Source organism: Lissotriton helveticus, chromosome 1_2 (assembly GCF_964261635.1).
Source record: "Lissotriton helveticus chromosome 1_2, aLisHel1.1, whole genome shotgun sequence".
In the NCBI taxonomy this organism is placed as follows: domain Eukaryota; kingdom Metazoa; phylum Chordata; class Amphibia; order Caudata; family Salamandridae; genus Lissotriton; species Lissotriton helveticus.
This window is the reverse complement of record NC_136058.1, coordinates 433,929,342-433,956,117: the sequence shown is the minus strand read 5'-3', so window position 1 is coordinate 433,956,117 and position 26,776 is coordinate 433,929,342. Positions and strand designations below refer to the sequence as shown.

Below are 26,776 nucleotides of genomic sequence, written 5' to 3'. Positions count from 1 at the left end.
TTTAGACGTCCAGTTCGTGATAGATTACCCGGCCAGGCCCGGAACTCCCATCAGATATCGACGAAACCCCAATAAAGAAAGGCACCTCCTAGTCATAAAACTGGCCATAAACAGGGTGCGTGGACAGGTGTGTGTGTAAAAACATGATCTGGATGTAGTGAATGGTTTGTGGTATGTTGTGCATCGATGCTATCGTATTCGGCCACTGGGTGAGGAGCTGCCCAAACAAGTTTGGCTGGAGGCAATGGAGTCAGTTGGGACAGGTCAGGGGGAAGTCAAGGAAAGGTGGACGTGTCCTTTCAGATCAGACTCGGCCTTACTTAATTGACTTATCATGAGGGCAAGACACAAGATGGATGCCGTTCACAAAATGGAGTCTAAGGGTTCGGAACGGAAACTATGATTTAAGGGTGTTGGCATCCCCCAATCATGACGCAAATGCATAGTGATGATGTCCTAATCATTATCGGTCTGTTGACACCAAATTCTTCATGGTACGTTGATATTTTGTCCTCGGATGCTTGATTCCGTTCTGGGAAGGACATGGCTTTTGTAGTTCGGACTGGACTGTTCCCATGGGGCACAGGGTCAGCGCTGATTTGCATATCGCCATTGTCTAACCCAGGGTGGTGTGGAGTGGAAAAACGATGGATTTGGGCCCAGATCTTTGGACTGGGGTGAATGTGTGACATTGATCCACATTCTGTCCATCATTGTTGTGTTTGCAATTACCGCTCTAAGTGTACTGGGGATGCTCAGACGTGAGTCCCAGGCACTCCACACCACTGGAGTCAAGCTAGCCGGGCTGATGAGAGGTGTTACCTCGAAACCGGGCCGGTCCTCGGATGCTTGATTCCGTTCTGGGAAGGACATGGCTTTTGTAGTTCGGACTGGACTGTTCCCATGGGGCACAGGGTCAGCGCTGATTTGCATATCGCCATTGTCTAACCCAGGGTGGTGTGGAGTGGAAAAACGATGGATTTGGGCCCAGATCTTTGGACTGGGGTGAATGTGTGACATTGATCCACATTCTGTCCATCATTGTTGTGTTTGCAATTAACGTTGATATTTTGTGGCACGGGTATTGGATCTCGATATTGTGATAACAGTAGGGTCCAGAATTTCAGAACCACAGAGGCTGTTCGAGCAGTAGCATACCCCTCCCCCCAAGCGCCTTGAGACCCTCCCGGGTGAGTAGTGCGCTATACAAATGGCATGATTGATTGATTGATTAACTTAATTGCTAGTGTAGAAAAAGATATGATTTTGAACCCTATGAGGCGGTTCTTCTCCAGAACGTATTCATGTCCCTATCATGAGTCATAAGTCAAATAACGCTGATGAAGTCAAAATGCCTCCTTGAACATTCAAATTGAATTTTAATTACAATATAAAATGATTATTGTTCGCGATATGATTATTGTTCACAATATTTCTCTTAGTATTTTAATTTTTGTACTTATTTGTCTAAAAAAATAATTTGTATTTGTTTTTCTATATGTTGGAAGCATTACATTAATGAAATCTCTGTATCCCACCTTCTTTCTTTTCTTTCCTTTCTTCGTGAACATTTCCATTGTTTAACTTTCTAGGTTGCCTGATATTAAGAATGTTGCTCTACATAACTATGCTGTGTTACAGAATGCTATGTTACAGTAGGTTGAGTTTTATGTACCACTTTTGTCTATTATATGTATGCCAGCTCATGTTTAGTTATGCTTTATTAATTAGATTATGTTTATTAGGTTTTATTATTCAATAAAATGTTTCAAACATAAAAAAATGATAAATGCTGTGTGCTTACAACTGCACCATTTTATTGTACGGGTAATTTCAAACATGTTCCCAGGGGCCAAAAGGATAATGTTACTTGCCCAGTAAGCATCTGTTCTTGGCATGTAGAACTGTAGATGCACATGCTTTGCATACTCCTGCCATCTAGGGTTGGGTCCGGATGTTTGCAAGTTGTTTTTCTTTGAAGAAGTCCTTCCAGTCACGAGGTAGGGGACTTCTCTTTTCGGTGATAGTGCTCATGGGCAGCAACTCCATCGTTATATTGTTTTTGAGCAGAGAACTGCAACAGGTGTAGGTGCCTGGGGAGGCGGGTGGGAGCATGTGAATCTACAGCTCTACATGCCAAGAACAGATGGTTACTGGGTAAGTACCATTATTCGTTCGAGGCATGTGAGCTGTAGATCACATGCTTTGCATAGACTATACAGCAGTAACTCCCAAAGCGGTGGCTAACCTGTAGCTGTCGCCGTTGTTTGAAAAAGTGTTTTATTTACTGCCTGGCCTAAGTTAGCCTATTGCCTCGCTAACACATCTACACAGTAAGGTTTGGTGAATGTGTGCGGTGTAGACCATGTTGCTGCCTTACAAATGTCAGCTAAGAGAATATTCCCTAAGAAGGCCATAGTTGCCCCTATTTTGCAGGTGGAATGCGCCCTAAGCAGTATTGTCAAGGTTATTTTCGCTTTCACATAACATGTTTTGATACATTTGACAATCCATCGTGCAATGCTTGATTTAGATATAATATTGCCTGTGTGTGGTGGCAAAAAAACAACAAAGAACTGTTTTGTCTTGCGAAAATCTTTTGCTCTTTCCACATAATAAAGTAGAGCTCTTCTAACATCTAATGTGTGTAGAACTCGTTCTGCTACAGAATCAGGTTGAGGAAAGAACACGGGTAACTCGACTGATAGATTGATGTGAAAAGCAGAAACCACTTTAGGTAGAAATTTGGTATTGGTTCATAGAACCACTTTGTCTTTATGAAGTTGAAAGTAAGGTTCTTGTATAGTTAGTGCCTGGAGTTCACCAAGTCTCCTTAAGGAAATGATTGTGAAAAGCAACCTTCCCGGAGAGAAATTGTAATGGACACCTGTGCATTGGTTCAAAAGGTGGACCCATCAGCCTTGTAAGGACTATGTTCAAGTTCCACTTTGGTGCAGGTGGGACTCTTGGCGGTATTACTCTTTTTAATCCTTCCATAAAGTCCTTATTAACTGGTACTCTGAATAGAGAAAAGTGTTGTCTGTTTTGTAAGTATGCAGCTACTGCTGCTAATGCAAGCAAATGGATGTGTAGGCTAGTCCAGATTGCTATAAGTGTAAGAGGCAACAGATGAAGTTTTGCCCTGAGGCATCAAGGGGATTGATATTGTTATTTGTACAATAGATAACAAATTATTTCCATTTTGTGCATAACATGCCATAGTAGTAGGTCTCCTAGCCTATTTTAGGATATTCATAAAGTCGGGTGGTAATTGTAAATAACCAAACTCTATGACCTCAGTAGCCAAATCGCTAGGTTGAGTTCTTTGGAATTTGGTTGCTTGATTTCTCCATGGCACTGAGTGAGGAGACTGGAGTTGAGATGCAGCTTTTGATGTGGAACTACTGAGTGCTCTAGCAGGGTGGTGAACCAAGGTTGACGTGCCCATGAGGGAGCTATGAGAATCAGTTTGAGGGTTGTTTGTTGGCGAACAGGTCTATGTGTGGAAATCCCCATTCCTGAAAGTAGGGAAGGAGAACCTGGGGATGAAGTTCCCACTCCTGGATTTGCTGCCTCTGTCTGTGTTGGACCCGGCCGCATGGCGTGGTCCTACCCCTCCCGCATGGCGGGCCCAGGACGACATCAGCCCTCCTCCGGACCTCGGGCGGCCCCTTCTGCCCGACCCTGCACGCCTCACCACCACAGATCCGGCTACCATCCCGGATCCCCATCATCGGCCTGGCCCCAGCGTAGGCCCATCACGACCTAAGCACGAGGCCGTGCCCGACTCCATCTTGGGTCCACCACGTCACGACCACGTGGCCTCGGCCCCAGCCTCGGCCCCAGCGAAGCCCAGACATCGAGGCACCAAGATACACCCAGGTGGTCGAGTGGCCACTCGACAGATCCCGGAGGGAGAGGAGTTTTGATGACCCTCCAGCCGTCCCCGGACGCCTGGTATCGATCGCCCTCCGGCCTCCCTGGGCGCTGGCTCCACCCCCCTGCTGGGTGTCTGGACACCATCATCCCGGCCCCTCTGGCCCCCAGGCGCGAGGGTCCGGACATCAAAGGACCTCCGTCCTATATCTGGGCCAGCCCCGGAGTAGGACGCCAGTTGTATCCTGGACTGGAGGCCCTGCTGACGCTGTCACGGCCGACACCAGACAAACTCATCCTTCCTGTAACCCGACGTCCATCTGAGAGCCTGCTGGCGCTGCCGCGGCCTACCTTGCTGAACCATCTGAGAGCCTGCTGGCGCTGCCGCGGCCTACCTTGCTGAACCATCTGAGAGCCTGCTGGTGCTGCCGCGGCCTACCTTGCTGAACCATCTGAGAGCCTGCTGGCGCTGCCGCGGCCTACCTTGCTGAACCATCTGAGAGCCTGCTGGCGCTGCCGCGGCCTACCTCGCTGAACCATCTTGTTAGCCTGCTGGCGCTGCCGCGGCTCGAACCTCTCGGAACCCCCCAGCTCGAGGATTGAGAGCTGTGCGTAGGGTATCCTTCCTCCGCCCAGAGTAAGACTGTCCCGCTACCTTACCCTCCTTGTCCGAGACTTTACGGATCCCGCGATCCAGCTGTATATACTGCCAAGAACCCGCAACCGTTATTACTTATAAAAGCTTGAGAACTTGACCTCCTGTGTGGTGTCCGTTTGTAGTGTTGTGATTACTCTGCTGTACGATCCGAAGAGAGGACCCTCATTCAGGAGGCCTCTCGGTAACGCTCAGCTACTTCTCGACGGAGGGGTGGACCTAGGGGTGGTCAGTCAGACATCTTCTGCCTCCCCCGGGTCGCCTTTCTAACATTGGTGGCAAGCGCTGGGATCCGAGCCCACGCAGATCGTACAGAGAGTGATTCACTCGCTACCCAGAAAAACCCACTGCGACCATGAGCACAGAATTCCAGAAGGAGAAAATGGAAGACTACAGTCACAAGGAGCTGAAGCAATTCTGCAAAGATCTAGGCATCGCTACCACTGGCTTAAGCACCAAAGAAGATTTCAAATCGGCCCTGCAGGCCTGGGTGGACGCCGGTGAGGCGCCACCTCCGAGTGAAGATAACCCGGGCCCGAACGGAGGCCCGGAGGCTCAGCTGAGCCCAGCGGGAGAGAGACCCGCAAACCCAACCACGGGCCTCTCCCACGAAGACGCCCGAGAACGAGAGAGGAACCGGCTCCACGAGTTGGAGCTTGCTCGACTCAAACAAGAAGGAGAGATCCAACTGGCAGGAAGGAAGCTAGCCCTCGAGCAGCTACGGCTAGAAGGAGACCTAGAAGAAAAGCGAAGACAAAGAGACCTCGAGGAGAAGAAGCTCATGCTCGAGCACGAGCGCGTCCTCAAAGAACTAGAATTTAAAGCCAAGGCAAACGAGACTGCCACCTCCGGGGGTAAGACCTCACCTCCCCCGGTGGACACGAAGGTACACATACCCAAGGATGTCGTCAAAGAGTACTATAAGAACGACGACATCCAGCAGTGGTTCAAAGCTTACGAGGTCGCCATGGCCGCCCATCGAGTACCCCTCAGGGACTGGGGTGCCGGCCTGTGGGGGAAGTTTATCAACGAAGGGAGAGACGCCCTGCTGGAGCTCCCTGATACCGAGAGGACCTCGTACGAGCACATGAAGACCGCCCTCCTCACTCGCTACGGACTCACCCCCGAGATGTACCGGCAGCGATTCCGAGACTGCAAAAAAATCCCCGGTACCACGTGGGTGGAATACGTGAACTATTACAGTAGAGCCTTCGAGGGGTGGACTCGGGGCTGCCAGGTCACCACCTACCAGCAGTTGGTCGACCTCATTCTATGGGAACACCTGTCCAATAACTGTTTCGTCGAACTCCGGCAGCACCTCCTTGACAGCAAATTGACGGAGCCACGAAAACTCGCTGTCGAGGCAGACCGATGGGCCAGCACCCGAGTTCCCCGGAACACGATGGGAGATTACGGCCGGGGGTCCCCGGGGAACCACCGACCACGAGGTGGCGGAGTAGGCCAGAGCCGGGGTCGAGACGCCCCCCCGGGGTCATCCCCTACCTCCACGTCGCCATCCCTGGGCCGGAGAGGGGGCCCCCCAGCCAGGCCGGGGCCCCGCCCGAACGTTACGTGCCACAGATGCCAGCGACAGGGTCATTATGCGAATGACCCCCTCTGCCAGATGAACCAGCGACCCGGCACCACCGGGCCCCCAGCCCGCCAGATCGCGGCAGCTGCCCTAGGCGAAGAAAGAAGTGAGGAAGAGGACGGCGACCACGAGCCGGCCGAGCGGGAGCCCGCCGCCATGACCTTAGCATGCCTGGGTACTCACGACCTGATCCCCCGAGGCCCGATCCCCGGCAACACCCAGAAATACCGCCAGTGGGTCACCATCAATGGTCGCCGGACCGAAGCCCTCCGTGACACTGGGGCCAGCGTGACCGCGGTCCGCTGCCATCTGGTGACCCCAGAACAGATCCTTCCTAACGTCCTGTGCCCAGTCCGATCCGCAGATAACTCCGGAACTTTGTGCCAGATGGCCCGCATCCCCTTCGAGTGGGGGGGAGTGTCGGGCGTGCTGAAAGTGACTGTCCGCGACGATGCCCCCGTTGACTGCCTCCTTGGAAACGACCTGGAAAGTTCCCCATGGGCTGGCGTCGAACGAAGAGAGCACCTGGGGATGCTAGGCCTTCCCGAGTGGGTCTGTGCGACCACCCGCTCCATGTCCGCCTGAGCCTCCGCCCCAGCGGGGGAAGCTCCAACAGAGGAGCCAGAATGGCCCGCACCTCCGCCACCCGTCGTCCCCGAGGACGCCGACACCGAGCCCGGCCCCAAAGGGCCCGACCAAGAAGATCTCACTGAGCTCAACCACCTCCCAGAACTCACTCAATGGCGCCAAGAAGGTGGCCCCACCCGCGAACAGTTCCGGCAGGAACAGAAAACCTGCCCCTCCCTCGAGGGGATGCGACAGCAAGCCGCTACGCAAGCCGCTGGAGACCCCGCGGGGTCCCACTGGGTCTACTGGGACAACGACCTCCTTTACAGTGAGCAGAAGATTGCCGAGCTAGGGGCCGGCCGGGTGCTGGTTGTACCCCTCCGGTTCAGAGACTTCCTCCTGAACTTAGCACATGATGTGTCCCTCGCCGGGCACCTGGGGCAGGACAAAACTTACAGCCGCCTGGTGACCCATTTCTACTGGCCAAAAATGCGCACTGATGTACAGAACCACTGCAGGACCTGCCCGACCTTTCAAGCCAGCGGGAAGAGCGGGGGGAAGGTCAAAGCCCCGCTCCAGCCGTTCCCTGTGGTAACCACCCCCTTCGAGCGAGTGGGAATAGACATCGTAGGGCCCCTGGACCCTCGCACCTCGCAGGGGCACCGCTTCATCCTCGTCCTGGTGGACCATGCCACCCGCTATCCTGAGGCCATCCCTCTCCGAACCATCACGGCCCCAGTGGTGGGCGGAGCCCTCATGAGCATCTTCTCCTGAGTCAGCTTCCCCCGAGAAGTCGTGAGTGATCGGGGGTCCAACTTCATCTCGAAGCATATGCGGTCCCTATGGCAACAGTGCAGGGTCGCATATAAGTTCACCACCCCGTATCATCCCCAGGGAAATGGACTAGTGGAACGCTTTAACAGGACACTGAAGGGAATGATCAAGGGCCTAGAAGAGCCCCTCCGGCGCAAATGGGATGTCCTGCTGCCCTGCCTCCTGTTCGCCTACCGAGAGGTACCCCAGAAATCCCTGGGGTTCAGCCCGTTCGAACTCTTGTACGGACACCCGGTTCGAGGCCCCTTTAGCCTGGTCAAGGAAGGCTGGGAGACAGCAGTTCGAGATGCTCCACCGGATGTCTACCGGTACCTCCTGACACTCCGCAATCAGACTCGGAAGTTCAGGGAACTTGCCGAGGCCAACCTGGAGGCCAGTCAGGAGGAAATGAAACGCTGGTATGACCAGAACACCTCGTCCATCGAGTTCGAGCCGGGCCAGCAAGTCTGGGTCATGTCCCCGGTTGAACCTTGTGCCCTCCAGGACAAATGGACGGGGCCCTTCAAGGTGGTGGAGCGCAAGAGCCCCGTCACCTACCTGGTAGACATGGAGTCCCCCAGGAACCCCCTCCGGGTTCTACACGCTAACCGGCTCAAGCCGCACTTTGCACGCACTGAACTGAGTCTGCTGCTGGCGACCGATGACGGAGCTGAAGACGACTCCGAGCCACTACCAGATCTCCTCAGCACCACCGAGAAAGACGGCTCCTTCGAAGGGGTCCGGCTCTCCTCTACCCTGACCCCAGAGCAGCAACAAGACTGACGGAAGCTGCTGGGGCAGTTTGCGGATCTGTTTTCCCTCACGCCGGGGGTCACCCGGTGGTGCGTCCACGATGTGGACACCGGAGACAGCCCCCCTGTGAAACAACAAGCTTTTCGAGTGCCCGACAAGGTTCGGGCCTGCATCCAATCCGAGGTGGCCAAGATGTTGGCCCTGGGGGTAGTCGAACCCTCCAAACAGTCCCTGGGCCAGTCCCGTTGTCCTGGTCCCGAAAGCCGCTTCCCCTGGAACAGTGCCCGAGCTCCGGTTCTGTGTTGACTACCGGGGACTGAATGCAGTCACCAGGACCGACGCACATCCCATCCCCAGGGCGGATGAACTGATCGATCGCCTAGGGGCCGCCAGATACCTCAGCACCTTCGATCTCACGGCGGGGTATTGGCAGATCGGCCTTACTCCTGGCGCACACGAACGATCGGCCTTCTCGACGCCAGATGGCCACCATCACTTCAAAGTGATGCCCTTCGGCATGAAAAATGCGCCGGCCACCTTCCAGAGGCTAGTGAATCAGGTGCTGGCCGGACTAGAGGAATACAGCGCCGCCTATCTAGATGACATTGCGGTGTACAGCCGTCACTGGGATGAGCACCTGTCCCACCTCTGGGAAGTCCTGACGGCCCTCCGGCGGGCCGGACTAACCATCAAAGCCAGCAAATGCCAGATAGGCCAAGGGTCCGTGACCTATCTAGGACACCAAGTAGGGAGCGGTCAAGTAGCTCCCCTCCAACCAAAGGTAGACGCCATCCAGGCCTGGGAGCCCCCGGTCACCCAGACCGCCGTCCGAGCCTACCTGGGGCTCACCGGATACTATCGGCGATTTATAAAAGACTACGGGAGCATTGTGGGGCCCCTCACCGAACTGACCTCAAAGAAATTACCCCAGAAGGTGCACTGGACCCCTGCGTGCCAGACAGCCTTTGAGACTTTAAAGACTGCCATGTGCACCGCCCCTGTGCTCCAGGCCCCCGACTACAGCAGAGAGTTTGTAGTCCAAACCGACGCCTCGGAGTACGGCATCGGGGCGGTCCTGTCCCAAGTTAACCCCGAAGGAATCGACCGGCCTGTGGCCTTCATCAGCCGACGCCTCCTGGCAAGAGAACAACGGTGGAGCACCATCGAGAGGGAAGCCTTTGCCGTGGTGTGGGCACTCAAGAAGCTCCGGCCCTACCTCTTCGGCACCCACATCCGAGTCCAGACCGACCACCAGCCCCTGCGTTGGTTGATGCAGATGCGGGGAGAAAACCCGAAACTGCTGTGCTGGTCCATTTCTCTGCAGGGGATGGATTTCACTGTGGAGCATCGCCCCGGCAACGACCACGCCAATGCCGACGGCCTGTCCAGATTCTTCCGCCTCGGCGAGGAGAATCCCCAAGAAAATGGGTGACTCTCCCCTGCCTTCAGCTGGGGGGGACGCGTGTTGGACCCGGCCGCATGGCGTGGTCCTACCCCTCCCGCATGGCGGGCCCAGGACGACATCAGCCCTCCTCCGGACCTCGGGCGGCCCCTTCTGCCCGACCCTGCACGCCTCTCCACCACAGATCCGGCTACCATCCCGGATCCCCATCATCGGCCTGGCCCCAGCGTAGGCCCATCACGACCTAAGCGCGAGGGCGTGCCCGACTCCATCTTGGGTCCACCACGTCACGACCACGTGGCCTCGGCCCCAGCGAAGCCCAGACATCAAGGCACCAAGATCCACCCAGGTGGTCGAGTGGCCACTCGACAGATCCCGGAGGGAGAGGAGTTTCGATGACCCTCCAGCCGTCCCCGGAGCCCGGTATCGATCGCCCTCCGGCCTCCCTGGGCGCTGGCTCCACCCCCCTGCTGGGTGTCTGGACACCATCATCCCGACGCCTCTGGCCCCCAGGCGTGAGGGTCCGGACATCAAAGGACCTCCGTCCTATATCTGGGCCAGCCCCGGAGTAGGACGCCAGTTGTATCCTGGACTGGAGGCCCTACTGACGCTGTCACGGCCGACACCAGACAAACTCATCCTTCCTGTAACCCGACGTCCATCTGAGAGCCCGCTGGCGCTGCCTCGGCCTACCTTGCTGAACCATCTGAGAGCCTGCTGGCGCTGCCGCGGCCTACCTTGCTGAACCATCTGAGAGCCTGCTGGCGCTGCCGCGGCCTACCTTGCTGAACCATCTGAGAGCCTGCTGGCGCTGCCGCGGCCTACCTTGCTGAACCATCTGAGAGCCTGCTGGCGCTGCCGCGGCCTACCTTGCTGAACCATCTGAGAGCCTGCTGGCGCTGCCGCGGCCTACCTCGCTGAACCATCTTGTTAGCCTGCTGGCGCCGCCGCGGCTCGAACCTCTCGGAACCCCCCAGCTCGAGGATTGAGAGCTGTGCGTAGGGTATCCCTTCCTCCGCCCAGAGTAAGACTGTCCCGCTACCTTACCCTCCTTGTCCGAGACTTTACGGATCCCGCGATCCAGCTGTATATACTGCCAAGAACCCGCAACCGTTATTACTTATAAAAGCTTGAGAACTTGACCTCCTGTGTGGTGTCCGTTTGTAGTGTTGTGATTACTCTGCTGTACGATCCGAAGAGAGGGCCCTCATTCAGGAGGCCTCTCGGTAATGCTCGGCTACTTCTCGACGGAGGGGTGGACCTAGGGGTGGTCAGTCAGACATCTTCTGCCTCCCCCGGGTCGCCTTTCTAACAGTCTGCAATCTGATTGTTCACTCCTGGAAGATGTTCTGCTAGGAGATACATTTTTTGATGTATGTCCCATTTTTAATTTTTTATTTTTTTTTGCAGAGTTTTATATAGCGCGAACGAGACCCGAACTGAATCAGGTATCAGAGCGCTTTACATAGCACCAGTTACGTTACATGAGGACACGCATTCATTTTTAGGCACGGGGAGATTAAGTGATTTGCCCAGAATCACAGGAGGTTTTTGGCGTCGTTACCGAGACTCGAACCCAGATCCCCAGGTCCGAGGTCGAGCGCCCTAGCCGTTAGGCCAACTCCTCTCCGAAATGGCTTGTGCTAGGCGAGACATTTGGAGACAGTGTGTTTCCCCCCCTGTTTTTGTATATAATATATAGCTGTCATGTTTTCTGTTCATACTAGGACAGTTTTTTCTGTAAGGTGAGGTTGGAAGGCTTTGAGCACAAGAAATACTGCTAGTATCTCCAGGTGATTGATATGGAGGCTCTTGTACTTTAGAGTCCACAACCCTTGGACTGTGCGAGTCTGTAGGTGAGCGCTCCAATCAGTGAGCGATGTGTCTGCTGTTAGCCCTGTCTGTGGAACAGGGTCAAGAAAGGGCCGCCCTTTGGATACATTTTGTGGGTTCCACCACTGTAGAGAGCACTAGATCGGTCAACTGACCCTGCGACTGGTTTCATGGACTTGCAAAGCTTTCTTGAAGGGGACGCAGGTAAAGCCTTGGATGGGGAAAAAATGTATAATGCAAGACGCCATCATCCCTAGTAGTTGATGAATACTCTTGCTGGCAATGCTTGGTTGGGCTGAAATTGAGCGGGAAGGGACTGAATGTTATGAATCCCTGGCTGTATTGGGAGAGGCTAGACCTTTGTGAGCGTCTATTGTGGCTCCCAGATAAGTTTGTATGTTGGAAGGCTGTAAGTGAGACTTCAATGCATTTACTGTGAATCCTAGTTAGTGAAGTAAATGAATAGTGGTTTGAGTGTGTTGAAGACACCTTTGGTAATTGCTTGCTTTGATGAGCCAGTCGTCCAGGTATGGGAAGACATGGATGTGTTCTCTCCTGAGATGTGCTGTGACTAGTGCAAGGCATTTGGTAAATACCCTGGGAGCAGTGGTGACTCCAAACAGTAGTACCTTGAATCTGAGATATTTGCAAAGAGCGGGATGAATTGGAAAGTGGCAATATGCGTCTTTAAAATCTAGGGTAGACAATAAAGCGCCCTGCTTTAGAAGAGGGAGCAATTGTTGCAGTATCACCATGTGGAAATGCTCTGAAAGTATGTAAAGGGTTTAATTCTCTGAAGTCTAGAAAGGGTCTCAATGAGCCGTCTTTTTTGGGAATAGAAAATACAAGGAGTACGCCCCCTGTTCCTTGATGTTATAACGGCTCAAGTTCTACGGCTACTTTGGAGAGGAGAGACTGTACTTCTTGTTAAAGTTTAAATGTAAGTGTAATGTTCTGGCGACATTTTGTGAGAACCTGGTGGTATGTTTGGAGGAATGTTGGTAAGTTCCAGGCAATGACTATATTGGATAATTCCTAACACCCATTTGTCCATAGTGATAGATTGCCAAATATGGAGGAATTGTAGAAGAAGTCCCCCAATGGGTGTAAAATGGCCGGGGGAAGTGTGAGCAAGCCACTGTTTGTTGGGAGAGTGGGAATTACGCGGTACTGAACCCTTGCCTCGACCTTTGTTGTTGTTACCTCTATATCCTCCTCTAAAGAAACCTCTCGTAGAGGAAAATTAGTTGTTACCTTTGTAAGAGGTGGCAGTGTTGTCTGAAGACATGGTCTTAGACCCTCTTGGTAGAAAGAGCAACGAAAGGAGCCACGGTTAGAAGGAGACTGTAGAGCTCTGATAGATTTGGCTACCACTGTATCTTTTTTCATCTTCTCCAAGGACTTATCTACTTCGGGGTCAAAGAGATGCTCCTTGTCAAAAGGATATTTAAAGTAGACTGCTGGACTTCAAGTTTGAACCCAGAAATCCTTAGCCAATCTTGTCTTCTAAGTAACACACTCATGTTACCCCCCAGCTCCAGTGTCTGCAGCATCTAAAGCGCATCTTATTGAGGAATTGGATATGAGCTTTCCCTCCTGAACTAAATCTTGGGCTTTTGCTTTATATTCATCTGGGAGATGTTGCAGCAACTGCTCCATGTCAACCCAGTGTGCCCTGTCAAATCTGTCTGGCAGGGCCTGGGTGTTGGCAACGTGCCAGTGGTTTGCTGCTTAAGCAGCTACTCTCTTACCAGAGGCGTCTAATAGTTTTGACTCCTTAACTGGAGGGGGTGCATCCCTGTGGTCTGTGAATAGGTCCTTTTACGGGCATTAGAGACTACCAAAGAGTCTAGTGGTAGCTGACCTTTAATAAAGACTGGATCTGAAGGAGCAGCCTTATTTTATTTATTTATTTTTGTGTTTTTTAGAGCGCGAACTTGACCCGCTAGGGTATCAGAGCACTTTACAAAGTCATAGAGTTGTACAAGAGGCATGGGATCGCAAGAGTATACCATAAATTAACGAGGGAGTGGGGAGGTGCTGAGTACAAGAGGGATGACAGTCTACAAATTCAGTTAATATTACAGTTGCTGAGGACAGGCCCCAGGATTCTTGGTAGGGCGAAAGGTCGACGGAGGGAGGCAATAGTCCCTGAGGTGGTTGAGGGAAGGGGGTTTAGCCGAGGAATTTACCCATGAGGAAGGATTTGGCCTCCTTTTTGAAACATGCAAGAGAGGGGATTTTTCTGATGGCTGGTGGGAAGGAGTTCCATATTCTTGGTGCAGCCCCAGCGAACACCAGAGTATAGGTTTTTTTCTTCCGAAAGCATGCAGGCTGAAATAGGTCACTGGCAAACCGTGAGTTTCTGATTTCTCCGGATACCACAAGTTTCAGTGCAAGATATGCAGGGGAGTTTGAGTGTAGGGCTTTGTGTGTGATGCATGCCAGCTTAAGTTGTATTCTGGCCTCGAGAGGAAGCCAGTTCAGCGCTTTCAGCTGAGGAGAAATGTGATCAAATTTCCTTGTTCCGGTAAGTAGTCTGGCGGCTGCATTGAGGCAGGCTTTTAAAGGTGCTAGGGAGACCGTGGGTAAACCAGAAAGGGTAGAACAGCTATATTCAAATCTAGAAATGACTAGTGCTTGGCCAGTTTTAGGTCGGGAGCGTCAAGAAAGGGTTTCAAATTCCATAGGTAGCTCAGGTGCAATCTGGCAGATTTGGCCATTGAGTTGATGTGGTCTTGCATGTTCAAGTTGCAATCCAAGGTTATTCCCAGAGCTTTGGCCAAGTCCAAAATGGTCGGTGGACAATTTAAGGCTGTGATGGCTTTAATCCATGTCGGGATCTCAGGGTCAGTTTTAGGAGGGGAAATTAGAAGAAATTCTGTTTTCTTTGCATTTAGTTTGAGTTGAGTTGGTTGGAGGAGAGCCATTGGACGGTCAGCTTCAGGGCCTCATTTAGGGAGAGAATCTCCTCGAGAGATGAGATTTTGATATGGATTGAGTATCGCCGGCGTACATATGGTAGGAGATATTTGCGGTGCGAAGGACTTCAGCAAGAGGTTCTAAATAAAGATTGAAGAGGGTGGGGGACAGCGTTGATCCTTGAGGGACTCCAACCGTGACCCAAGAGGGAGCAGACAGGTTGCCGTTAATTAGGAATCTCTGAGATTAGTTTTGGAGGAAGGATCTAAACCATTCAAGGACAGGGCCATCTAGTCCCATCCTAAATTTGAGGCGTTCGAGTAGCTTACCATGGTTGACCATGTTGAAGGCCGAGGATAGATCTAGAAGGATCAGGAGACATGTTTTGCCTTGGTCAAGTGCTTGGAGGGCATCATCGTAGATGTGGAGCATGGTTGTTTCAGTGCTGTGTCCAGGTCGGAATCCATATTGGCAGTCATCTAGTAGGTGGAAGTTGTTGATGTGATGACTTAGTTGCAGTTGCACACATTTCTCCAGCACTTTAGCTAAGAGAGGAACGTTGGAAATAGGTCTGAAATGGTCTGGGTAGGCTGGATCCAGCGACGGCTTTTTCAGAATGGGGAGGACTTGGCCCGCTTTCAGAGAGTCAGGGATTGATCCCTGCCGGAGAGAGGCGTTAATTATCGCAGTCCAGCTAGGAATAATGGATTGGGCAGTGGCAACTAGACAGTTAGAGGGGAGCGGGTCGTTGAAATGGTTGTTCGGGTTTAAGGTGGAAAGGATTTTGGCGACAGAGTCTTCGTCGTAGAGAGTGAAGTTGGTCCAGTGTGCTTGATTCTTAGGTGAGGTCTGGTGAGGCGGCGTGGGTGGAGGAAGCAGGTCAGGGGGCGGTAGAGAGTATGAGGCCGAACTCAGCTCGTTGCCTAAGGTTTTGATTTTGTTCGCAAAAAACAAGGAGAATTCCTCGGATGAAATTAGAGACTTGGGGTTTTCTTTCAATGTTTTGGCCAGTTTGTTGGACTGGTGTTTGATCAGTTCAAAACGTTTGGGGGGGTCTGTTCTGGGTGTTCCCTAGTTCCGATATTAAGAATTCTTTTTTTGAGTTGAGGACATTCCTGCTGTAAGTATTTCTGGCTTGGCGGAGAAGTTTTAGGTGAGCGGCAGAGGGTTGATGTCTCCAGATTCTTTCGGAATGTCTGAGGGATCTCCTCTGATTGTTGAAGGACCCAGTGAACCACGGCTTTCTATATTGGACTTGAGTTCTTTTTAGTTTTAGTGGGGCTAGGTCATCCAGAATGGTCAACATAGTTGCAGAGTAGTGATCGTTGAGGTCACTGACCGATGTGATATGCGGGGGGAGGGAGGTCAGATTTGCAATGAACCTCAAGTTCCTCGGTTTTAGAATGTAGGCCCGCACTGGATCTTTGAAAATGTCATCTGCATGTCTCATCATGCCTCTAACCTCATGGCTGCTGGAGCGATTCCCCTGCAGTGCTGGGCCGTAATAAAAAACGGGTGTGGTGAGCACCTGAGAGGTATATGCCATGACGAGCTGAGCTCGTCATGAGCACCGAAGGGACTAAGAATAGGCAGAGTGTGACTAGCCCTATGTGTGGTAGTGAGGGTTAGGAAATCTTCCTCTAGAGATTCCTTGTGTAACTGCACCCCATGATATTCGGCAGCTCTAGTGAGCAACTCTAGGTCTCCTACATTGTCATCAGGAGGAGAAGGCTTTGCAGAGCAAAGATCTTGGTGAATCTGTGTGATAGTCTCTCCAGGGATATATCTGTAGAAGAGTGTCCCCCACATCCCCATGATCATCCTGGAGAGTTAGTGGGTGTGTTTAACAAATGACGTAAAGGTGGAGAGGTTGGTGTTGAAGAATGAGCGAAGGGAGTAGGGTTAGTATCCACATTCTTCTTCTTGAAAGGAATAAAGTAAGGGTCTTTCTTGTGACTCAGGTTTACGTTTCTGAGGTGACTTAGTAAGAACACATCTTGTATCAGGATTTATGTATAGTTCCCTTTGTTTTGGGTCCGATTTGGATGTTGAAACATCGAAATCTGGACCCTGCTGCTTCGGAGGCACAGTTTTGGGTTTCGGTGCTGAAGATTTTGGTGCTGGGGTGGAATCTCCTTTCGACGCCAAAGGTTTCGGTGCCGAAGGAGGTTTTGTCTTTGGCGTCAATGATTTCAGCTCTGAAGCGGGTTTCGGCTTCGAGCCTGAATGCTTTGGCTCGGTTCCAGTCTTTGGCTGACTCGATCCCGAGCCAGAAGGCTTAGAAATGTGTTTTGTGCAGAGCCGGAGGGTGGGGCGTCGGAAACATGTTGTCGGTGCTGACCGTGGCCTGAAGGCGGGGGTGGGACCGAAGACATTTGTTTTGGTTGGCTTGGGTTTTGGGTTAAGGGGCTTTCGGTACTCACGGTACGTTGATCTTACGGCAAGTCATCTTCCGCGTCTGAGTCCGATTCTGGGATGGAGACGAGTTCTTCCTCTGCCCCTTGTGCGTTGAATTCCTGTTCGAAATATTTGCCAAAGATGTTCGGTATGTAGTCGATGTTGTAACTTTGCATCTCATGACGTCAAGCCCTACTATCAAGGAGCGTTTTCTTCGATCAGAACGATTTACACACGTCACAGTTCTCTTCATTGTGCTCCGGAAACAAGCACAAGTTGCAAACTTTGTGCAGGTCAGTGCGCGTATACTTAGTGCGGCACCAAGGGCAGAATTTAAATGGGGTCCGTTCCATCGAATTCGAAGTGGACCGAAGCGGGTAGGCTGACAGCCTTTCCAAGACCTCTGATCGAAGTAGATGTTTTTCTTCGACGGACACGATACGCGGAGAAGTGGAATACGCGTTCGAAAACAGTAAAGACGCGGGTAAAGTGGATTGCGCACCGGGGGGAACCCAAAGCAATGGTTTTCAAACAGAGCGCAGCAATAGACGTCCGAACCCAATGGCGAAAAAAAACTATCTAACAATGGAGTGGAAGCCCATGCGCACTATCACTGAAAGGAGGAATCACCTACCTTGTGACTGAAAAGACTTATTCGAAGAACAACTTGCAAACATTCAGACCCAACACTAGATGGCAGGAGTATTCAAAGCATGTGATCTACAGCTCACATGCCTGAAACGTATGTCTGCTGTTTGGCATCAACAGGGAGAGGGTCTGACAGGGGATTTGGCGGGGATGTAAGGTTGTGAGTAGGGGGAACAAAGCCTGTACATTGTGTGGACTGTGACTCATGGGGTTATTGAGGGCATACCATACTGCCCTGTAAATTAATCCCCTAGTGTTTACCAGAGACATAGATTTGACAGTTCTGTGTTGTGCTGTATTTCAGTTGCTATCTCTGTACTGGACCCTGAAGCAAGCCTTCTCTGCCTGCTATTGCTACGGTTTGGTCAATCAAGTTTACACAGGAGGTAACTTGATTATTTCATTGGAATGAAATACAATCTTAGGCCTCACAATCTACTTATGCTTTTAATCTCTTATCTGTAAACATTTGGAGAGCTTAGAAGCAGGCTCATTTAAAGTAGCAAGTGCTTTTAGAAATCCTTGTGATACTCCCCAACAAGGTGTGTAGTTCACTGAGTTGGGCAGCCACAAACTTCATTGTCATTTACTCCTGGCTTGACATCTTGGCCAAAATATTCTGGTTGTGAACTCTATCAAAAGTCTGGGCAGCCTCCATCATCTGCATTTCATTGATAAGAACAGTCCCCGAGTCGCACCATCAGGGCCTCTGATACCCAAATTATGTAACAAACAAGATGAAGTCTATTAAACCAGGATACTTTTTTTCATAATTCCCAGCCTCCCCTTGTGACGAATTGTGTTCTCAAGATCTTTGTATTCGGTTTTATCAGTAACAGGAATAACTGAATGAAAACTAAACACGTGTAATAAGTATGTGATAGTAAAACAGGATTGTAAACCAACTATCCATTTTATGTTACACATAAGGGTAGGACACCTAGTCTCAGAGCCCACTCACTGAAATAAGAAGTAGTGAGAATCTTATTGACTGCGTAGCAAGAGAACTTGTGCTGTGGTGTTAATACTCCTACTTGACCACATTATCTGACCACGGTCACATCAAGTGATTCCTATGTCTTTGTCCCTTTGATTGCCATTATGTGTTAGAGGTGGACAAACCACTGAAGGCTGGAGCCATATGCCTGGCTCTGGCTCAGCACAAGGTTCTCTTCTATCCTTGAGCCCAAAACAAGCCAAGTGTGGCGTCTTCCTGCCACCCAGACTCACACCTCATGCACCAAGAGTTAAAGACAAATAATTAACTTTTATGTCAAATGAGAGAGAGAAATGCCGACTTGCACAATGGGAAACAAGAAAACCTGGGATCAGTCCCGGCTTACCCACTTGACCACATTAGGTGATTCTGGAAAATTGTTTTATTTCTAAATTCACCAAGGAGCCTGGGGGGTACTATATAAGCCAGGTCATCCCCCCACTCACTGAAGCAAAACACAATAGAGACCTGGCCTAAATGCTAGGGTAGATGCACGTGGACCTAATATCTGTCAATAGCTGCCACAATATCGTATCCTGCTTGAGCAGTGAATCCTAAACTGTCTTTCTCTATAGGTCCCTGTTCTATGTATAAAAATGTTCCCAAATAGTGTAACTCAGTGCTTAGTGTGATAGATACAATCCTAATAACACAAGTGAGTGCCAATAAAGTGACAAACGTACAAAAATGTGAAGGGTTATAGGGTGCCTCACGGAAGTAACACCATGGGAGTCCACTGGTTGGTTCTCACCAGTGGACTCAGGTTCTCATCATCAGCACACCCGTACCCTAAAGGAAACAGTAAAGACAAATGAATAATGGTGATGGTGAAGTGCCCATATGTTAAGTGTGCAGTGAAACCATTCGTGAGCTTACTGGATATGTGTACTAAAGTGTTGCTCAAAGTACCAAAAAACTGACCCCATAAAGTAGATCCTAGCATTTAGTGACCGCTTTATGTTTTAAAAACTAGTTATAACCAACACTAGCTTATCACCTTTATTCTATGCTGTGGGTTTGCTCACATTAAAAGGACACTCTGCTGCCTCTTTTCATCATAGAGAGCCAACATGTTTCATTGCCTATTGTTTGGGAGGCAATTTCTTCAGGGCACGGGTCAGTACCATCACCCTGCTTTCCTTTCACAAATGAATGTATTCCTAGGGAACAATTAAAAATACAGACAACACATAATATAGCAACACAGAGGCACATCTCCCGCGGAGCAGTTACTTCACTGAGCCATTAGCCTTTCGACCGCGCCACCCCATAGTTACCACTTAGGTGCTCAGTCTGAGCATACCGGTGACCTCCTCTTTAGGTCTCGCTACGCAGTGCATAAGCACTGCTTAGAGGGACCTCTTGGAATCAGTCAGCACTTTACTTGAAACTCGTGCATGTTTTGCACAGCTTCCTATGAGTGCTCGTGCATGTATCGCGATTCCCTCACGGGAGCGAGCAGCAGCGCCATCTGTTAGCAATTATTGGGCCTGTGCAGCTGGTTCCCGTGAAGGAAACGCTGTACAGGCACAACTTTACAACTTTGACGGCCACGAGGCCGCGCTTGTCTTTCAGCGCTGCTCTTCTTTGTGCTTCGTGTATGTATGAGCTGCGCAAAGGTTGAAGAAGCACTTGGTGAGTGAGAGGGTGACCCTCTAGTGCTCAGCTGGACCCACCGCACCCCGCTCAGTGGGAGAGCTGACAGGACCCCTAGGTGCGCCCTGGGTGACTGCATCCTTCGCCTCTCGCACCTGACGTCCGGTCACAGAAAGTTCAGCACTTTCCAGAGTCAGTCAACACCGGGACAGCAGCAGGGTCATTAGGTCCCTCCGGGGCAGAAACAAGTCCCGCCGCCGGGGCAGCCCGTGCCCCACCTGGTGACATTTTGGGAGGTCAGTTCCCCCGGGCCCCGATCTTGCCGCAGCCGGGCCGACTCTGCCTGTTTTCGTTTCACGGGTGCCATGGGAGGTCTGAAGAGGAGAGCCGGCAGGCGCGGCAGTCTAGATCCAATTTACTGATGATCAATCCATTGATAATTATAAGGCGGCGGTGCAGGTCATCCCGGCGTGACCGCAGGATAATTAATGAATACACCACAATAAAACATGGAACACCAGGGATTTATTGAAACCTGCGTACACACTGCAGGCAAAATGTTGGAGGGCTGGAGGGGACGACTGAGCCATTCATCCTTCAGAAGCGGATGGCATGTGTTCTACGGCTGAAGTGACTGGCCTCTTTTGTGGAGACGGCGAAGTGCGTGCATTTTTACACTTTAAACAGCGCTTATCGCCGGACGTAGGTAATTAAGTGGCGTTTACTGGGGGTTGAGAGCAAACAACAGACATCGCTGGGGTGCAATGAATGCCCTGTAATGGGTCGCCTCACTGAGTGTCCCGCGAGCGGGCCGTGCTGCTTTTATTGTCCCCTTCCTCTCGACGGCTCCTCTTCCAGGACCCCCCCTCGCTCCTGAGGCCCAGAGCGGCCCTGCGCAAGTGCTGGCGAGAGCTGTGGGGGCGTGTCCTTCAGGGGGCCCCGGATGCCGAGCACCGACAGCCTGCAACCAGCTGTGAACTGATGAGTTCCCCATGCGATATACATGTGTGGTATGTACACGTGCATCAAGGGAGGATTGTACATACCATGAAGCAATGTGGATGCCGTGAGCTGGCTTGATCACACGACACTCGGCCCTCGAGCCAATGAGGGCTGGTGTTGTGATTGGCACCAGGACCCTGAGAATACATTACTGGGCCACAATACACAGTGTATGTATTGTTTATTTCACAGCTGTGCCCGTGAAAGTCCTTCAGCCTACCCTACATACTGTCAACACTGCCTCTAGGACAAGCTTCCCTAGCCCCCTCCAGAATGGGTGCGCCCCCCCCTCTGCCTGAAGCTTGAAGCGGGAACAAGTTGTGAAGATTTTATGAAATGGTCAGTGGCTTCGCCCAAGAGAGGGCTGGAGTGGTACTTCACGCCATAAGGGTGCCCTGCCGCAGGGTTTGCATTTTGGGAGGGTGCGGGAGTATCCTTCAGCGTGGTTTCACTGTAGCGCTTTAAATCACGGTGGGGTCCTAAGCGCTTTGGGCTGTAGCGGTCATTGTGCACCTGGTGAAGGGCCGAGAGATGCTCTCTGTGCTCCCAGCACTCAGATGGCAGGGATGAGGGAGGTGCTCTCCAGTGGAGTCAACAGACAACTGTACCCCCACATGGTTCCCTTTGACGCATGTGTGTCCCCCAGCGGGGGCTCAGGGGGAGGGACAAGTAACACTTCAGAAGGCAGATAATGTTCGTCCCTATCGCCCCTCCAGACCTCCAGCCTCCCGGTTCAATCATTAGTCTTATTAAAAGGGGGCGCCCCAGGAGGGACGGGCTGCCCCTCTCTCCTTGTGAAGAAAAACAAAGGGGCAGAACAATGGGGCCGTCCGTCCAAGGCACATGTCCAAAATAAACCCCCTCCCCCATTCACTTCACTAGAAAGGTCCAGCCTTTGTGTTTTTTTTAAATTTTAATATAAATTGTGATAGAAAAATATTTTTAAACCGATTGTTATATCTATTTTGTGACGCAATCCATAATGGCCTTGTTTAAGCAAAGGGATTTTTTGGGTGAGCAGTATTTGATGCTGTCTTTGGAAATCAATGTGCAGTTGTTGTTTATTGCCACCATTGTAAAACTGATGTTTTTGGGGAACAGTGGGATTTTGATATATTGTGCGATCAGTGTACATTGAGGCTGTTCTGTATGCATAGAGTGCATTGATTGAGCCCACAATAGCTGGAAAGGCTTGGGATGAATTACTCAGTCCATCTAAGTTGTTAAAATGTAAGAGCGGGCGTGCTGGTGTTTCGTGCTAAGGCGGGTGCTGTGTGTGATTGTTTGCAGGCTTCTGATTACAGTATTCAGCGGTTTGTAGAAAATAAATCTCTGGGGTTTTTGTGTCCGTTGAAAATGCCCTTTGTATAATGTGCTACAGGTGGTTTAATTGAAGTTTTTCTTTTTAGGACTTTATTGTGAAAATTAGGTGTCATTATGAAATACAATGGTACAAGAAAAAGTAAAAATAAAGAAATACAATTAACAAAACAATCTGTATCAGTATAAATATGAAAAAGAAAAAAGGAAAAGAACAGTAGGGATCAGTGAAAAGTATCATGAATAAAAACAGTATAAAAAGATGAATTTTATAAATAGAAATATAAACAATACACATAAGAAAATATAATTTAAGGAGGTTTGAGGACTTCTTGCTGGGAGGGTTGCAATGGGGAATGGGATTTAGCACAATTATCAAAAAACACTGTAATAGGTAACCAAAGTTGAATCCTCTTTGCAATCATAGGTGAAGGCAGATTAGAGAATGTATCCATTCTATGATTATGACAGACATCATACCCCCAAGCTTTATATGAAATGTTAGAAAAATTCTTTCAATTCCTCGTTATTTATTGAAAGGCAACTGCTAGTAATAAATCAACAATTTTAAAATTAGTTACATCGACCCATGCTGATGAAAGGCTGCCTAAAAAAATATTAGTTGTGGAAAATGGGATATGTGTGTTAAAAAGTAAATTGATTTGAGCCCAAACACCCGTCCAAAAATTGCTTACTAGGGGGCAAAGAAATAACATATGAAATAAATCAGCATCAGAAGAGGCGCAAGACCAACAAATATTCGGTGTGTCAGGAAACCTTTTATGTAAGGTCTGTGAGGACAAAAAAAGTCTATGATAAATATAAAATAGTGTTTGTGTGAGGCTAGGTGATCTCAAAGTCTTCCGAAGTTTTGTCCAAATGGCCTTCCAAACTGATAAAGACCAATCAATGTCGAAATCCTTCTCCCACTGTTCTTCAACTGGTGTTTTATTTCTAGGTGTAGGAGTAGATTGGAGAAAGGTATACAAAGTTGATGCTTGGGGTTGAAGACGCAAAAGCAGGGCCATATTTGTATGAGTATGCATGGATTGAGATGGTTGAGCATTAGTAGAGAGGAGTGAATATGCGTCTAAAACGGTTGTTCGAAGAGCATTGTATTTGTCTAGAAATGAGTTGGGCAGATTATACAGCTGACTAAGTGAAGAAAAAGAGAGAAACTCTCCATTAAAAAAAAGTTGGGAAATCCACAATAAACCTTGCTGTCTCCATGTTTTCAAGTAAAAAGGCTTGTTCCTTATCAATAAACTTGTGTTATGCCAAATTGTAGGGGTTGGAAAGGAGGCTATATTAATGGGAGCTACAGGGTACAAAGGACTAAGGAGTTTAGAGATGAATTTAAAAAGTGGGGTGGAATTAATTTGGGGTTTACGAGAGAAGGAAAGATACTCTTGATACGAAAAAGGAGAGATAAAGGAAAGTTCAACTGAGGTCATAAGGGAGAATCATCAATAGAGTCAAGCAGCCAATAAGAAGACTGCCGTAGTTGAAAGGCCCTATGATAAACTGAAAAGAGAGGAAAGTTAACGCCTCCCTCTTCTTTGGGACGAGCAAGTTTGAGGGTAGATATACGTGGCGTCTTATTCCATAGAAAGGATGATAAAACTGAATTGATAGCCTTGAAAAGTTTAGCAGATATAGGAACTGGAATATTAGATATGGTATATAAGACAATGGGTGAAAGCATCATTTTGATGGTATCTATTGTTGTTTTTGCATCTAACCGACCCTACCAGGACAAAAATAAAGGATGCCATTTGGTGGTGAGATCAGAGATTTTTTTAAGGCAATTATTCAGACATAAAGTGACTGTTCCTTTAATAGTTGGTGCAAAATGTAAGCCCAGATATTTAATAGAGGAAGATTTCCAGGTAAAATGAGTGGATTTAAAGTCATCTTTAAAGGTATATTTAGTTAAAGGTAAGATCTCGCACTTATCATTATTTAGCTTATAACCCAAAATCAAAGAGAAAGTATTAACTTCCTCAAGAAAAGCGGGAATCGAATCATTGGGGTTCGATAGAAAAAGTAGGATATCTTCAGCGTACGCTGCCAGCTTAACATGAGTAGCAGGGGTGTGGAATCCCGAAATTTGGGAATTTTGCCGAATTTTGGAAAGAAAAGGTTCAAGGGCTAAATTAAAAAGAAAACGGAAGAGGGGACATCCCTGACGAACACCTCTGCCAAGATTAAAAAGGGGCGACAAAGACCATTTGCAAAGACAGCATCTCGAGGATTAGAATATAAAAGGGGAACTAACAAAATAAAATTGGGACCAAAGCCGAACCATTAAAGGGTTTAAAACAGATAGCGCCATTCCACTCTTTCAAATGCCTTTTCAGCATCCAAAGCCAAGGCTGCTAAAGAATGATTAAGATGAGGGGCTTTAGAGAGAATATCAAAAAAGAGTCTGGTATTATCCTGAATGACTCGTCCTTTCACAAAGCCAGATTGTTCTTTGCCTAGTATTCGTGGAAGATAAGGATCTAAGCGTAAAGCTAATGCTTTTCAGAAGATTTTATAATCGATATTAACAAGGGATATGGGTCGATAATTCTTGCAATACTGAGGATCCTTCCCCTCTTTGGGGATAAGGCAAATGTAGGCATCTGAAAAAGAACCCTCAGAGTTCCCCAGAGAGTGGAAGGAATCAATTAAGAGATGTAGTTTAGGCATTAATAAATCAGAAAAATGAAGAAAAAACTTCAACTGTGAAACCATCTGGTCCAGGTGCTTTGTCTTTTTTGAGATGATGTAATGCATTTAACAGCTCTGATTGCGTAATCTCGCTTTCTAGACTTGATAGTTCAGTTGGTAGGTGTTGGGGTAGGATGTAGGGTTGAAAAAAAATGTGAGAGTGTATCTTCCGAGGGATTAGTTTCAGATGAATACAATTTCTTATAAAAGGCAGCAAATTCATTTAAAATGTCTCCATCTTTGAACTTTAAAACAGAGTTATCGTCACAAATTGAGTCAAAATTAAATTTGTTGTGTTTGGTTTTCAAGTTGTTGGCTAAAAGCTTGCCTGCTTTATTTCTACCACCATAAAAATTTGCGCTAGATTTTAAAAGGTACAAAAAGGCGGTATCCGTAGATTCCTAATTAAATTGCAGTTTCGTTTTTATAAGTTCATCAAGAACCTCTTTAGAGTTGGATGTATAGAGAGAATGCTCCAGTCTCTTAATGTCCTGAAAAAGCACATGTGTCAGGGCCTGACGGATGTGCCTGCCGAATGGTTAATCAAGGTGGACTACATCTCCCATAATGCCTAGCGGTAGGGGGGTGGACCAGGAAGGTATTTAGCTATGCGAGAGACAGAGGTTCTCGCATGTGATTTGTCCTTAGAGTCTACTGGTAAGCGGACACCCTGTTCCCGCGGAGCTGCTGTGGGATACTTTGTTTGCTTCCACGTTGCTGTTCCGACTTCGTGGCTGCGAAGTGGTGTTTGCGAGCTTGCTCGGCTGAGCAGGTACGCCCGTGACTTTTACCGGTTGTTATTGCCGTGGGTTCTAGAGTGAGGCACTAGGAGACTCAGGATTGCCCCCTCCGCGTCCTCACTGGTAGCAGTATGAGTTTTCACTCGGCTGAGTGTTGACGCCGATGAGACGTCGTGTGTAGGGTTCGGTTACCTCAAAATTGGGTCTGGGAGACACTGGATTTGCCGCCTCCCCGGCCGTATCAAGTAGTTTGCCTGGGGGTTTGTTTACTGCGGAATTGAGAGTTGGGAGACGCCGGAATGCCCCCTCCTAGACTCTCGTGCCAATCCATCGCCCGGATGTTCGTGTTGGTCTTATTGCGGAGATGCAGTGAGACGCAAATCTGATTTCCATGACCTCCCGGTAAGGCTATTCTTGTCTTCTTTCCTTTGACTTATAGTTTTCCAAACTTTAGTGGGCAGTTCTATACAGCCAGACTTTTGGGTAGCGATTTACTGACCACAGTACGGTTACATTTGTTTTGGAGCCTTGTGGGGGAGGAGTCCTATTTCACCACGGAGAACTGAGAGGCCGAAGGACCTGATTTATTAAGGAACTTGTGGGAGTGCTTTTGGTACGTATGGTATTTGGATGGTGGGTGAGTACGGGGCCGATTGTATGCTGCCCCGAGAGTAACATGGTTGTCGTTCTTCTATTTTATGTCAACTGTGTTTCATGAGAGAAGTATCTCAGATGAGGGAAGGGGTCATCTCCTGAATAATTACCAGGTACTGTTTTAAGTCAGGATAACAGTACAAGAGAGCAGAAAGAAGAGGGCATGTACTAATGTGTGCCATCTTTTGATACAGGTGTCCCTTCCACTGCTGCTCCTACCCCTACCTTTCCCTCGCTTGACTGCTTTTGTGCTCTGGATCTTTATAGCTAGTCAGAGTACAGGGACGTCAGGAGG

At 49.4% G+C, this 26,776-nt stretch overlaps 1 protein-coding gene across 2 annotated transcripts in view; it reads left to right on the top strand.

Annotated features, from left to right (window-relative positions):
- LOC144807659 (uncharacterized) overlaps window positions 1-26,776 on the top strand; it is a 90,206-nt gene that overhangs the window by 39,379 nt on the left and 24,051 nt on the right. Inside the window, exons 3-4 of one of the 2 annotated variants that reach the window (XM_078673289.1) lie at window positions 1,593-1,655; window positions 17,762-17,843. In XM_078673289.1, the coding sequence (XP_078529415.1) occupies window positions 1,610-1,655; window positions 17,762-17,843 (128 nt within the window). In that variant the 5' untranslated portion in view covers window positions 1,593-1,609. The remainder of the gene's footprint in view (window positions 1-1,592; window positions 1,656-17,761; window positions 17,844-26,776) is intronic. The other variant, XM_078673286.1, reaches the window with a different exon arrangement.